Source organism: Colias croceus, chromosome 1, assembly GCF_905220415.1.
Source record: "Colias croceus chromosome 1, ilColCroc2.1".
Lineage (NCBI taxonomy): Eukaryota > Metazoa > Arthropoda > Insecta > Lepidoptera > Pieridae > Colias > Colias croceus.
The window spans coordinates 12700254-12715870 of NC_059537.1; the positions used below are offsets into that span (position 1 = coordinate 12700254).

At 33.9% G+C, this 15617-nt stretch overlaps 1 protein-coding gene across 1 annotated transcript; it reads right to left on the reverse strand.

Moving 5' to 3' along the window:
* Positions 1-7230: 7230 nt before the first annotated feature.
* Positions 7231-10530, reverse strand: LOC123694606 (glycine-rich cell wall structural protein-like). The gene is made up of 2 exons (XM_045640089.1): positions 10391-10530; positions 7231-9182 (listed from the first exon to the last, which is right to left on the reverse strand). The coding sequence occupies exons 1-2, from the start codon at positions 10446-10448 to the stop codon at positions 7366-7368; spliced, it is 1875 nt and encodes a 624-aa protein (XP_045496045.1). The 5' UTR covers positions 10449-10530; the 3' UTR covers positions 7231-7365.
* Between the last annotated feature and the right edge of the window lie 5087 nt (positions 10531-15617).

Here is a 15617-nt window from a genome sequence, read left to right on the forward strand (position 1 = left end):
GCAGTTCTAGGTTAATACTAAGTACACAAATTATAGAATTCATAACAACCATCAAATTTTTACTAGCATTCTAATTAATATAATATACTCACGAGTCACAATATTAATTACAACATTTGATCAGCTAAAAGTATTTTTAAGCTATTACATAGCTTCTATCGCGGGCCTTGAGCGCGGGGACCGAATCCAGAAATTCCGTAACGAAAAAACCTCACGCTCCTCACTCCGACGGGCACGGGAGTGTGGCTTGAAGGCATGCTATGCAATAGTTTTACCGCGGCAGTCCCCGAGTGCCACACGTCTTTTTTTTTAATTTGAACGATTTTAATTTTTATGGTAAAAACAACATCTAAATTAATTACAATGCAATGTTATGAAGTAATTATTAATATGTTCACAAGATTGACTCGTCAACATGTATTTTAAAGATTTTACCTTGAGTCTAATTGTTTGAACGAAGCTTATAATGGTGCATCTACACCCGCGCATAGCGAAGCGAATAACGAACATGCATGTGTAAACTATGCAGTCGCTGTTCGCCTTCACATTCGCGTAGCGGTGTAGGACGTTGTCAAATTCCATGATGATTGATTCGCATGTCAAGATGACATCTACATCGTTAAGATGTAGTAGCCCTTTTGGCTATAACATCGAGACACACTACAAAAAAAATGTGTGTGTGTAACTACTAGTGTACACACGTAAGAAGTGAAACTTCTTTATGACCTTATTTAAAAAAAAATAATTTTCTATATGCAACTTGACAGAAATACGTCGAATCACGCGTGGTAGGGATAAGAAAAAGATGGCGCGTAACGGAAAAATGTCACGCGTAACGAAAAAATGTTACACTAATTTTTTTTCCAACCCCGATAAAGAAGTTTTACTTCAAAAACGAATGATTGTAGAGTCACGAGGCGAATAGCGAACAAGAAAGTGTAAATGCAGCTTAAGATGTTGCTATTGAAAAATAATTATTATTATGGTAGCTAGGACATGTTTTTCCCTCATAACATTTCGTTCAGTATTGTAAAATTAAATTTAAAAGTGAGATTTTTGTGTTATCATGATTTATAACATTAATTTTACTAAAAATATAATTTAAATTTTCTACACTAACAAGTTTAATAATATTTATAGACATTGCTCTACCCTTGACGATTCAGAAGCACTTCTAAAGAAAGTCTATTTGAATGAGTAGTTGAGTTTTATAAAAAATAACGACGTGTGTCACTCGGGGACTGCCGCGGTAAAGCTATTGCATGCTATGCCTTCAAGCCATTCCGCCCGTCGGAGTGGGGAGCGTGAGGTTTTTTCGTTACGAAATTTCTCGATTCGGTCCCCGCGCTCAAGGCCCGCGATAGAAGCTATGCAATAGCTTAAAAAACAATGACAACTGTGACTACCTAAATTAAAATAAAATATTTTGTACATTTACACTTTTTAAATAGTTACAATTATTTCGTAACATTTATGGATATTTTACCGGTTTGGCTGTTTATAAATACATAAAAAAATATTACTAACGTGTGTTTAAATTTTATGTTAAAATTCTGCTAAGATTTTTTATAGCTTCAATTATACATGCCTTTTTTGTTGACACGAATGCTTTTTTTGGGTTTGATGTTAAGAACTATTTGGAATGCGTTTAAGTTTATCGAACTTATTGCCTGTTAAAAGGTGGCTCAACACAACATAGCTTCATCATCATCACTACATAGGTAGTATAAAACAAAGTTGCATTCTCTGTCCCTATATCTCTATTTATGCTTAAATCTTTAAAACTACGCAACGGATTTTGATGCGGTTTTTTAATAGATAGAGTGATTCAAGAGGAAGGTTTTAATATTATTAAACTTAAATTATTATTAATTATTAAAACCTAATAATTTATTAGGTTTTAGACAAAGCGGGAGAAGCCGCGGGCGGAAAGCTAGTTTTATAATTTATACACTACCTACCTACGTTCGTCAATCAAATATAAACTCGAAATACTTTGATTAATAAAATACATTATAACGGGTTGCTTGGAAGAAATTGCTTGAAGCAAGGCTGTAGCCGCCCTTTGATTTCTATTTATGTTTTGTATGCAATAAAGCACATAAATAAATAAATAAATTAATTATACAAAAAAAAATTATCGACTTTATAATATTCCTCCCATACAAAACGCCAATTTCATATGTAAGGATCTAATTATAACTCTCTAGCTGTTCATTAAAACAATGCTATAAAATCGCTCAATTGCGACGCGGACTTGAAGAAAAACAAACAAACAAACATAATCGTATTAAAGCAAATTATGATAACATTATTATTAAAATTGAACATAATAATCAACCGGTTAACTCACAAATAAATTAAATTCGACGGAAATTACCATTTTTTATTTCCATGAATCAAGCGTATTACTCATTTGACTTTTCCTTAAGTTGTAACATTTTTAATTCTCAAACAACGCTGAAGGTTTTTATTGTTCAAAATTGATATGAATTATTTTTTACGCTGCAACGTTACAAGATCCTTTCACACGAATAAAAACAAGACTGAAACAAAGTATTATTTTATCTGTGCAAACTATAAATTAATATCTAATTTTCGAATACAATTTACTTATATTATTTCCTTAGTCTTATGCTTTCGATTTAAATTAAAAAGTCAGAGGTTTTTGGTTGGACGAGCGGAGTATTGAAACTATTTTGCAACTATACATATAAATCATCATCATCAGCCCGCCAAATTTTATTTCAGCAGTGGAAGCTTATGTACTTCGCGTCCTAAACATGACCAGTTATATATATATGTATATTATATAGATAGATAATAATTCATGTAGTTAAAAAAAACCTTAAAACACGCTTGAACTCATGAAATGATTGCACATATGAATGGTTACATACAAACATATCTAATACTAATATAATTAGAAAGATAGATATAGCAATTTAAAAGGGTAAGTTGTCATTTTTCGATTGATTGCAACTTGTTAATTATGATATTATGATATGAATATTTGTAAGCTTACATTAGGAAAAGTTTTCCATCTTTACTTCACTCTTGGATGAAAAGGATAATGAATTAAAAGAAATTATCGAGCAATATTTCTGTTCTGTCTTTTAGCTATATTTTTGAGAAGGCGTTATTTTTATTTATGGATTATTTATCGATAGGTATAAGAAACCTCAATAAAAAATCAATTGATCTACTTATTAATTATTAAGTCCTTTAATAAAAGTATATTTTAGGTACTTATAAATTTTATAATACCCATTGAAGTGCAACCACGTATATGAAACATTGAAACCAATCATTCGTTTTTATTCACCGCTCGAAAAAAAATTATGGAACTTTCCACACGTTTTGAACCCTTAGGTATTTTATATACTTCCTAACACATTTAAACTCTAAATGAAATGGAATCATAGAGTTATATGTGTAAAGAGATAGAGATAGAGAAGCAGAAGGCATTCTTTTCTGTATTTTCATTAGTTTGGCATACCTAATAAATGTATTTTATTCTTATTCTTTTTCTTAAGTATTGTATAAAACTGAACAGGGCATATGTCTTTATGAACCATATATAAACATTATACATATTAGAAACTAAATATTTAGCAATATTTCTCTCGCACAATTACCTATGCTTATTCATCAAGGCGCTATTTTTTCTATATGCATTCCTTATTTATCAATTTCTATTTCAAACTAGCTTTCCAGGCAGACATTGTTCTGCCATATTGTCCCTTTTTCGTGTTTTCTCCCCATAAGAACGTTTCTTTCTTTTTTTTTCTTTATTTAAGGAGCTTAGTCGGAAGTCGATTATGTCGCTCCGTATGTCCTCAAAAACATTAAATTAACTCTGATTTAAATACACATTACCTAACTTTTATTAATTTATATTAGTCTGGCATTGTCCGACATCGGAAATGCTAGACAGCTATTACAAAATCCAACCTTAGATAAATAGTCATCTGGTAGGCCTCTTTTTCGTTGAGTTTGGTTCCGGACACACTCCATCAAGACATGGTAAACATCCTCAACCACTCCACACTGCAGCCTCTTCAAAAACGTTAAAAAAAAGACTAATTCAAAAAGACGACAAGACTCATGCTTAGAACATGAGTTTATAAGAATAAAATAGACACCTTTTCCTTTGCACCGTTTATTGAAACATATTATGGATCTTTAACAATGGCAAACATTTTTCAAGCTATGTATTTTTTATAAAACCTAACAAGCTATAAGGTTATCAATCAACATCAACTTTGCAGAAGCATGTGATTGCCGGGCAGCCCGGCGCCACTGGTTCATTCCCGGCGCCACTGGTTCATTCATGGTATAACCACCTGTCTTCATCTCCCTGAGCATTTTAACTACCTACGTTGACCCCTTCGTACGGCTTTCGTTCTTCACTGGTAAAATGTCTCTTGCTTCCAGGCGGTTCGTATTTTTTAATTCTCACATCATCTGTTGAAGAGGTTATTTCGAATGGATAGTGACTTTGGTAGATCAATATTCTGTGCCTTGGTATTTATGGTCACTGTTATATTTAGGGTCAGGCGTGAGGAGAATAAAAAGTGGTGATCATCAAATCATCAATATTATATTTTAGCAACATCTCAATGTAGAATCTACAAAGGGTAGATTCTACATTGAGATGGTAGGTATTAAAAATTTCTTCCACATTTTATAGATGAAAAAATTGCGCAGTATTTTGAGTATTTTGATTTTGAGTTTTGTCTGTATATTTATATATGATGTTTGTTACTTGCTGGTGCTTAAAATCCTAAAAGAATATCTACTGTATCAATATTAGAATTCTTGCTTTCAAACAAAACTTTCCAAAAACCACCTTCCACTTGAATCGCTCTATCTTTTAAAAAATCGCATCAAAATCAGCTGCCTAGTTTTAAAAATTTAAACATGCTTAGGTCATAGGGACAGAGTTTTACACTATGTAGTGATTATAATAAAATGTTTGAAACATCGACGGCACAATCATTTTTCATGTAGATATGTACGTCTATTCTAATTTCACTATTATGTATGTGAAGCCGTGGTGGAAAGCTTAGTAAGTATATAAGTGCGATCATCATCATCATCATCATCATCATCAGCCCATATACGTTCCCACTGCTGGGACACGGGCCTCCTATGAGGGTACAGGCCATAATCCACCGCGCTGGCCAAGTGCGTGTTGGCGGATGACACATGTCGTCGAACTTTTTAATTCTTCGACATGTCGGTTTCCTCACGATGTTTTCCTTCACCGTTCGAGCAGTGGTGATGTTACAACATGCGCAGATAAATTGAAAAAATCAATTTATTTCCTGTGCGCTCGCCTGGTCTCGAACCCCGGACTTATCGATTCAAAGTCCGAGGTCTCACCACTGAGCCACCACTGCTCTTAATAAGTGCGATACGCATAGATCATTCACTGAGATTGTGTTATTTAGTTTGGACATACACTAGTCAACTAGTGTTCAAAATTGATTTATTTTGTTCCATATTATTTTAATTTAGTTACGCTTATCTTTACGGTGTTAAAATTGATTTAAGCTTTGCCATAGTCCGTTATTTATATAGTTTATATTATAGAGTCTTATAGTGAGGTTTCAACTTTCAATAAGCTTTTGCTCTACGAAAGTGACAAACTTTTCTTCGACAGAAGACAGTATTTCTTTTTTCTAGATTATGTATAGATTAAAATTATTATATAGTTAGGTATTCATGTTTGCGATTTGTGTCTACAAAAGTGTAATCCTTCTATAGGCGAAAGAGGAGGAATAATAGTATTTAGCAATCCCGTAATTTGGTAGTTATTTGGTACGAAGCAACGTCTAATAGTACAAGCACAGATAATATAATACAAGTATTAGTACAAGTAAAGAAGAAAATAGTGAATAGTAAAAATAAAGTTTAAAACGGGCTTGTTCTGGACGCTCGGTGTGTGGGTCCGACCCGCACTTGACGGATTAATATTATAATCACAAATAGTGGATTTATAATTTTGAATTACTTAATAATAATTTACGATTTTAAACATTTTAAATGAAGACTCACGACTTGCATTGATAACAATCTCATACCTTATACTACCTACCTACCTACGCAGAAACTTATAGAATCTCAATTGTTTACAATAACAAGATTAAACGTCTAATCATATTTTAATTTTTGTTATTGTAGATTGAAGATTGCAAACGTTTAAAATATAATGGAATTTATTATCAGGTTCATCATCTTGTATAATTGTTGTTTATATCAGCCTATCTTCAGCTATTCATTTTAAATATCTTAACAAAATACTGTATCATGTTTTTCTGATTATTCTAAGACAGTAACTACGTGGTAACTACCTTCATATAATTAACTAGCTCACCGCCCGCGGCTTCGCCCGCTTTCTCTAAAACGCTTTGAGATTTAAACTATCCTATCTCTCAAGTTGGATCGAACTGCACATGGTGTGCGAATTTTATTATAATCGGTTAAGATGTTTAGGAGTCTATTGAGGACAAACATTGTGACACGAGATTTATATATATTAAGAAGACTAGCTTCCCCCCACGACTTTGTACGTGCATCCCCGTTTTTCCCTGTTCCCGCAAGAATTTCGGGAAATCCTTTCTTAGGGGACGCCTACGTTATGACATCTACCTGCATGCCAAATTTCAGCCCGATACGTCCAGTGGTTTGTGTGTTAATTTATGATAATTTAATTAACTTTTCTACACTAATATTATAAAGAGAAAACTTTGTTTGTTTGATTGATTGTAATGAATAGGCTCATAAACTACTGGACTGATTTTGATGAATTTTGCCACAGACAGTCTTTAGACCCTGAGAAAGAACATAGGCTAGGTACCTTTTATTGCGAAATATGTTCCACGGGCGAAGCCGGGGCGGACCGCTAGTTTGTAATATAATATCAACTAATGTCATTATTAATATAAAATGCATGCTAGTTCACACGAAACACAAACTTTGTTTTGTAATATTTATAAGATCTAATATACCTACGTGTTCAAGCAGTAAATAAATGAAATTGAACTTTGTATTTAAATTAGATCCTTCATGAAAGTATCCATGATAAAATTATCATTAGCATCAAGGAAATATTTAAGTTATAGGTAGTATTTTACATAATATGAATCTTGATAAAGTTGCAAGCTAATTTGAAGAGTTGATTATGTAACTATCGTTTCAGGCCAGGTTTAAAAAAAAACAACATAATAAAAAATCTGAAATAATATATTAACTAATTCTTAACTAAAAGTAGTACAATAATAATCACAGTTTTTAAGTTCCTTAACAATTAAAACGCTTCGTTACATTGTTAAATGTTTCTCAAAACAATAATGAGTTTTATTTGCCGTAACTGCCCGCATGGGCGCTGGCTGATGCTGATGCACTCGCATATGCAGTGCTGTGGGCACCTCCTGAACCGCATGAGCTACAGCCTCCACAACCACCGGAGCCGCAGCTCTTGCCACCAGCACCAGATCCGCCATAACCACCACTGCCAGAACCGCCTAATCCACCTCCTGCTCCACCTCCGAGACCACCTCCAAGTCCACCTCCGAGTCCACCTCCTGCTCCACCTCCTGCTCCACCTCCTGCTCCACCTCCAAGACCACCTCCATAACCACCAGATCCTCCAGCACCACCTCCATAACCGCCAGATCCTCCAGCGCCACCTCCATAGCCACCAGATCCTCCGCTGCCTTTAGATCCATATCCACCAGCTCCACCGGCTCCACCGCCCAATCCACTTCCAGAGCCACCTCCTAATCCTCCTCCAGAACCACCTCCAAAACCACTTGATCCTCCGGCGCCACCTCCATAACCACCAGATCCTCCAGATCCATAACCACCGGCGCCTCCATTGCCACCGCCTAAACCTGCTCCTCCTCCGTATCCACCGGAGCCAGAACTTCCAAACCTTCCTCCTGAACCACCAGCTCCAGATCCACCGAATCCGCCGCCGTTGCCACCTCCTAGACCAGAGCCATGGCCGCCTCCGGAGCCTCCTCCGATTCCAGAACCACCGGCACCTCCTGCTCCACCTCCAAATCCACCGGAGACTCCGAAACCACCGCCATTTCCTCCTCCCAAACCAGAACCACCGCCTAATCCTCCACTTGATCCACCATAGCTGGCGCCTTTACCACCTCCCAATCCTGAACCTCCTCCGAGACCACCGCCGGCTCCTCCACCGAATCCACCGCCGGATCCGCCACCAAGGCCGCCGCCATGACCACCGGATCCTCCAAATCCTTTAGATCCATATCCGCCAGAACCTCCACTTCCACTGATACTTCCACCCAAACTTGCTGATATGCCCAGACCAAGGCCGCCGCCGTTTCCAGCTCCGCCTCCTAATCCTCCTCCAGAACCACCACCATGGCCTCCGCCTAATCCACTTCCTGATCCGCCTCCAACTCCACCGTAGCCAGATCCTCCACTTCCACTAGAACCAGAGCCGCCATAACCTCCTGAGCCTCCAAATCCTTTTCCACCGCCGAGTCCACCACCGGCACCTCCACCGGCTCCACCTCCAAAGCCACCGCCATTTCCATTTCCACCGCTACCACTGCCACCATATCCTCCAGAACCGCCTGAACCTCCCAATCCGCCTCCAGCACCAGCGCCTAGGCCACTTCCACTTCCACCTCCGAAACCTTTGCCGCCGCCATAGCCTGAACCACCGCTGCTGTAGCCACCGCCGCCGCCGTATCCGCCATTCTCAAGTGTTCCAGTGAAAGCGAAGCCTCCAGATTTGCCATCAGGTGACGAAGTTTGTATGAATTTCTCTGTTCCTTTTCCTCCTAATCCTGAACCGCCACCCAATCCAGATCCGCCGCCCAATCCAGATCCACCTCCGAATCCAGCGCCACCGCCTAATCCGCCGCCACCTCCCAATACACCGCCTCCACCAGCACCTAATCCAAGTCCAGCCTTTGCAAGTCCGTGGGCTTTATCGAGAATGCTATGCACTCCTTGGTGTATAGCGCCCAGGCCACCAGCTAGTCCTGCACCACCGTCAAAGCCGCCTCCTGAACCTCCTCCAAAACCTCCTCCTCCACCGCCGCCGCCTCCTCCTCCTCCGCCAAAGCCAAGCCCTCCGCCGAAACCGAAACCACCCCCGCCACCGCCACCGCCGCTGTATCTACGTACTCTCTCTGAAAAATTATAACAGAATATATATTAAATAACTTGGTATTAATTCAAATATACATAAAACATTTTTTAAATATATTAAAGTAGTCTAATATTATAGTTGTGGCTTTTCCCTAATCAAATTATTTATTTTGTATTTTATTTAATCCGTCCGGATTCTATAAATTGCTAAAAAATATGTATTACAAACGTTATTAAACTGTATGACAACAATAAACATTGTGATTTGTTGTAATCGAATCAATAATTATTATAAAAATAATGACGCACTGAATAATGAAATAATGATACTGTAGTAAATTATGTTTTTATGTTAGTTTTTTTTTTAGTAACCATTCGTTTTGATCAAAGCGTAGGTAATTAAATATACAGAATTTTTCCGTGACTAATGAATAAAAAAAAATGGTTTTAGTTGTATTTACTTGAAATTATGGAAATTGTTGTTATTGTGACATCACATAAACATTTTGATTTTAACACGTTTGCTAATCTATTGTTTCGGAGGTTTGAAAAGCCGTTCTTACAAAAATTTCAACATGGGTAATCGATTCACTTTACAGTCAGCGAAACGTACTTAGAATATGATATACTTTATTATTTAAACTACCCATCTATTCCCTAAAGATGCTACTTTTATAATGGAAAATTTAAAATATATTATATTTCCACTTAATTCATTTGTATGAAATAATATTTAGTTATGTACCTATCGATAGATTCTATTACAAAGGTTACTGAGATCCGGAAGTCGAGATAACATTTTACGAGACCTTCAAGCATTAGAAATTAATACATATTATATGCTTACAATATGCTGTTTGATAATTAATTATATCTGTATAATAGATAGACTCAGGAAAATTTTATATTTCTGCAGATGAAATAAATTTGAAATCAGTACTTTTGTGTGAAACATTACTAAAAATACAAATACAATAACTCTATTATATATTAATGCTCTGTATTTTAGAAATACCTATCAAATAAGTTTCATAAATCGAATTAATTGATTTCGTTTAAATTTTATTTGATAAAAATATTAAGTTTGTTTCTTACTTAAAACCAATTTAAAACATTTACACCCTCATATTAACTATTACAAAGAACAAAAACACTAAACCAATAAAATTTTTTATCGCATGTTAACGCGCTCTATCCGTTTGGAAAACTTAAAAAAAAGTTTGTATATAAATAAATAGAAAGTATGTACCTGTAGCATCTCCAAGAGCCAGGGCAATCCCAAAAACTAAAAACAACGACCGCTTCATGGCTGCGAACACACACTAACAATGATTTCATCTTTATAATCCTTTTATACATCTCTTATTATAATCGAGACATAAACAAGTTCACTAGAATACTAAGTACGGGGAAAACTAATGGTTTTTTTGATACACGTCGTGCGTACTCGTGTCCGCTGATTTTCAGAACTTGAACCAATAAATAATTATTATCGATTGATAAACGAATGTCATGCAAACATTAATGTTATGTAAACTTCTTTGAAATTATAATGACAAGATATTTTCATGATAATTCCAAATCTGAATTTCCCGCGCAAATCATATCTGTCACTACCAAATAAGCACTATTTTTTAATTTGGGATGTCAAATAAATGGTTTAAAAAAACAATTAGGGGAAACAGGGGGAAACAAAGCTTACATAATTACAAAGGCGTAGATTGTATAAACAAAACTATATAGGACAATTAATTAAAATATGTTCTTGTATACTGTATACCAACATGAATAAAAAAAACTACAGAATAAGAGAAGACTCGTGTTACTAGAAATTTAGATGAAAAAAAGTCTATGATAAAATTTCCGACTATTATTCAAAAGCCCACAAAAGACAGTTGACAATCGATGATTTAATATGTAACAATAATTATGCTCATTAAAAAATGATAATTGTTAATTTCCCGCCAAGAAAACGAGGTGTTGCAAGTAATGATATCATCAGTATTTATTTATTCACGTTTCTATACATACTTACATAGAAATCTTAAGAATTATATAATCTAGTTTGTAAACATGAAATGTTGTAATTCGGAAAATCGATATGGATAAATAGAAATTCTAATAATTAACAGTGTTATAATGATAACCATTATAACCTTTTAATTATGTTTACTATATTATAATTATCGTATGTGGCTTTTCAATTAACTTTTGATCTAAGCAGGATAAGTAAATTGAAATTTGAAAAGAGTCCTTGTTTTATAATAATCTAACTATAGGATATTTAATACTTTGTATACCTACTTTAAATATTTATTTTTTACTTAATTATTTGTGATTTTCCATCAAAAATTATCGAAGCGTATTTAAAAATTAGAAACGATTCCATATTGTTTATTTGATTGCATAATTCGAGTTCCTATATTTAGTGATGTATTGACAGTTTCAAAATATAACAATACTAGCTGCGCCCCACGGTTTTATCCCCGTGGCTCCGCTCCTTTTTGCCTTAAAGTGATGATATTATGTAGCCTTCCTCGATAAATGGGCTATCTAACACCGAAATAATTTTTCAAATCGGACCAGAAGTTCCTGAGATTAGCGCATTCAAACAAAAAAACAAACTCTTCAGCTTTATAATATTAGTATAACTAGATACCTAAATAATGCAGAAATTCATTTCATTTCTGCATTGCTGTCTTAAATTTTTCCTACATGCGTTTATGTAATAAAATTTATTGCATTAATAAATTAATGTTTTTTATTCTAACCTTTTTTGCAAATAATATTAATTTAACTCACATTTTAACTTTAAATTATCATAACCATACCTACCTAGTATCTCGGTACTGTTAATTATATTATCTACACTAAAATATAAACTCGTGTATACCTTTAATTATTTTTACTTTTAGTAATCAGCTTTATAAATTGCCTATGGAATACAAGTTCTTCAATAAAAAGTTTCAAGTTTTATTCAGACAACAATTATAATTGCACTATTGTGGAAAAAACATAAACAGAACATTGACGCTTTCGGTTCGCCATGTGAATTTTAAGTATTATGAAATTAGTCATGGGAAAATTGAACATTCAAATTTCAAACATTATTCTAGGAGGTAGCAACGTTGACAAGTGAGCATTTTAGTATAGTTGGTTCTTTGATATGCTGTTCCTCTTGCTATTTCGGTTATAGTCCGGGCTGTCTGGCTAGCCGCAGTGGTTGCGTTTATTAGTGCGCATCTTATCTGCACAGGAAAATATCCTTAATTTAAAGTCATTTTTTAACGCGTAATTTTTAATCGTTTGCCTTTAGATAGATCCATTAGACATACATTTTTTATTGCAAGACGTGTTTTTCGTTGTTAAATAGGTGCCAGACGCAATTTTTATTTCAAAATAATTAAAATATCATCGAAATAAGTGAAATTCCATCAACATGAGTCCCAGTGAAGGATAAGTAATCACTGTGTTACTTATACTATATATAATATTCATTTTACTATTTACAGTTTTTTTGCAACAATCTACCATATCGCCTCCTTTTTCCCAACGAACCTCAAATAGGACGTTAATGTAAACTTGATAAAAACCAAATATCATCAAGAAATTAAAGACATTTTAACGGATTTTAAACGCGATTTATTCATTGTATTATTTTCCCAAGTCTTTAATTTCAAAATCAAACACTAGAAAATACAAATATCATCAAATTCATATTTATACCCAAAAGTGTAATAAATATGAAACCATCTATTAAAAATATAAGTTTACTAATTATTCAATATAAGTATTAAAAAAGGATAATATAATATAAATAATAAAGTTATTACTTACCTTTTAAGCGGACTCATGTTGATGTAATTTCACTTATTTCGATGACATTTTAGTTATTTTGAAATAAAAATTGCGTATGGCACCTATTTTACAACGAAAAAAACGTCTTGCAATAAAAAAATTATGTCTGATGGATCTATCTAAAGGCAAAAGATTAAAAATTACGCGTTAAAAAATGACTTTAAATTAGGGATATTTTCCTGTGCAGATAAGATGCGCACTAATAAACGCAACCACTGCGGCCAGCCAGACAGCCCGGACTCTAACCGAAATAGCAAGAGAAACAGTATATCAAAAACCCAACTATACTAAAATGGCTTTTTTTTAAACGTTGCTAGCTCCCGTACTACATGCGTCATATTAATTTCATGAGTCGGATCGTGATATTTTCACAAAAGTTTGAGCTTTTTGCTCGTGGCGAGGTACCAGGAGATAAGATCGGCGAGGAGGTAATTCCAACGCTGGGGTCACACCTTGACATTGTATTGTTCAGCTAGACATCACAATGCATGATAATCAAGGCCCATTGTAAAGTTTTTCGGTATGATCCGTAGTGGTGCCTGCCTATTAGTAAAACCTAGTTTAGTTGAGAAAATCTCACATGTGATAAGTATAACTAAGTGATAATTGATTAACTATTTGAGCTTGCGACTTCATACATTTAATAGGTATATGTTATCCCATTTCACATTAATTAATAAAAAAAAATCCACTTTAGTGAGGAAGAGCATACCTATACATACTTACTAACAAAATTCATCTTAAGTTGAAGTAGTTTTGCATACTTAGATTATTATTTATCACCTTTATTCTAATTTATAAGGCTTTTCTTCGAATAACAACCTAATGAATTGTCTACATTATTTTTTATATTAAAAGTATTTATTTATTAATGATAGTAATTAAGCTTTTGTCGAATAAGTTTGAAACTGGCTTAATATAATATCTATGAAGAATATTTTATTGGTCGTGTTACATACAAATGCTGGGATTATAATGAAATATTACAGTGCAAGAACTTGAAGGTGAATCGAGTATAATCAGAGTGAATAAAGTTTTATTTTTGGCTTCTCGTGGCTTGTGATAGTATCTCTGACTTTTTATAAGTAAGTGCTAGTTTTTTCGTCTCGACTGTTATGAAGTTTGATTGGGATTGTTGGAAATTTAAGTTATAAAATGAAGAACAATTGAATATAATAAATAGTTAAGTATAACTACGAAGTATATAATATACATTTTTTTTTATAAAATTAGAAGAAAATGAGATATAAAACTTGTTTATCCTGTTTTCGTTCTACTTTATACTAGCTTACTGTCCGCGGCTTCGCCCGCATTGTCAAACCTAATAAATTATATTATACTAAAACCTACTAATAAATTAATATTAAACCTAGGTACGTAGTTTTTACTACTCAAGAAAATTTTGAAAAAAAAAATATTGATTTTTTTGCCATGATGTTGTTTACTTAAAAAGTTGTGGTTATTTTTGAACTTTTTGGTTATATTTGGATAATGAATGTCAAAGTTTACCAGCAATACAGAAGCTAAAGCTAATTATTTTGATAAAAAATGCTAAAAAGCATTGCAACAATAATTATTATTAATTAATAATCAATATCTCCTCAGTACAAAGGTTTTTTCTTTGAAATAATTATGAATTTGGTAAATCCAAAGAATTTATATCTACACGTGATTTAATGGAAAATCCTCGTTGGGTATAATACGATTTAATTATAAAAATTAATTTTATTTTATTAACCTACCTCTTTTAATTAGATATATATATATATATATATATATATATATGCATTCTCTTAAGTAGATATATAATTTACGTTTAATTGAGCGTTTTTTTCCCAGATTATCTTTTCAGTTTTCTGTGCTAATAACCTTATAACTTTTGTTATCTAGGGGAAATTGTCCAAGTAATGTGAATTAAAAAAAGATCTCTATAAATGTTACAATCATATTATTAATTGACCTACATTTTTTTCAATATTTTCATCTCAATTTATACATAGGCTTATGTCATTTTACATTACTGCTAAAACAAAACTACAGGCGCAATAGTAATTATTTCAATATATAGGGCACACCCCGGACACTCCATACAAAATTATCGTTTTGACAGTCACACTGTAGAGACTGCAAATGTGTGTGTTAACGCTCTATGGTTGGCACATTTTTGACTAGCTTAAAAAAAAATTCGCGTTTTTCTGATGAAATACATCCGTAAACAGCACAATATCTAACCATTTTCTACGAAAAACGATAATCACAAATCCAAAATAATAAAATTACTTTAAGTCAATTTGATTAATGTTGTCAATCTTCGTTGCGTATCGTCCCTGTAGAAAAATATGGACCATTTTATGTCTGATCGTGCGGGGTGAGGTAAGTGTTTAATTTTGGCGGGAGGAGGAGAGTGTCCGTTCTGTAGCGTTTAGCTACTATTATGTATTCTGTGATATAGGGTTTATTTACATTTTACTACCTATGACTTCTATCTATCTATTGTGATCTATCTGCCGGATATTTTCTGAGATTTTGATGTCTCTAAGTAAATATAGCAAATTATAAAACTGAATTTTATACAGATAAGTATAAAAGTAAAAATCTCTGACGTATGTTTTAGTCAC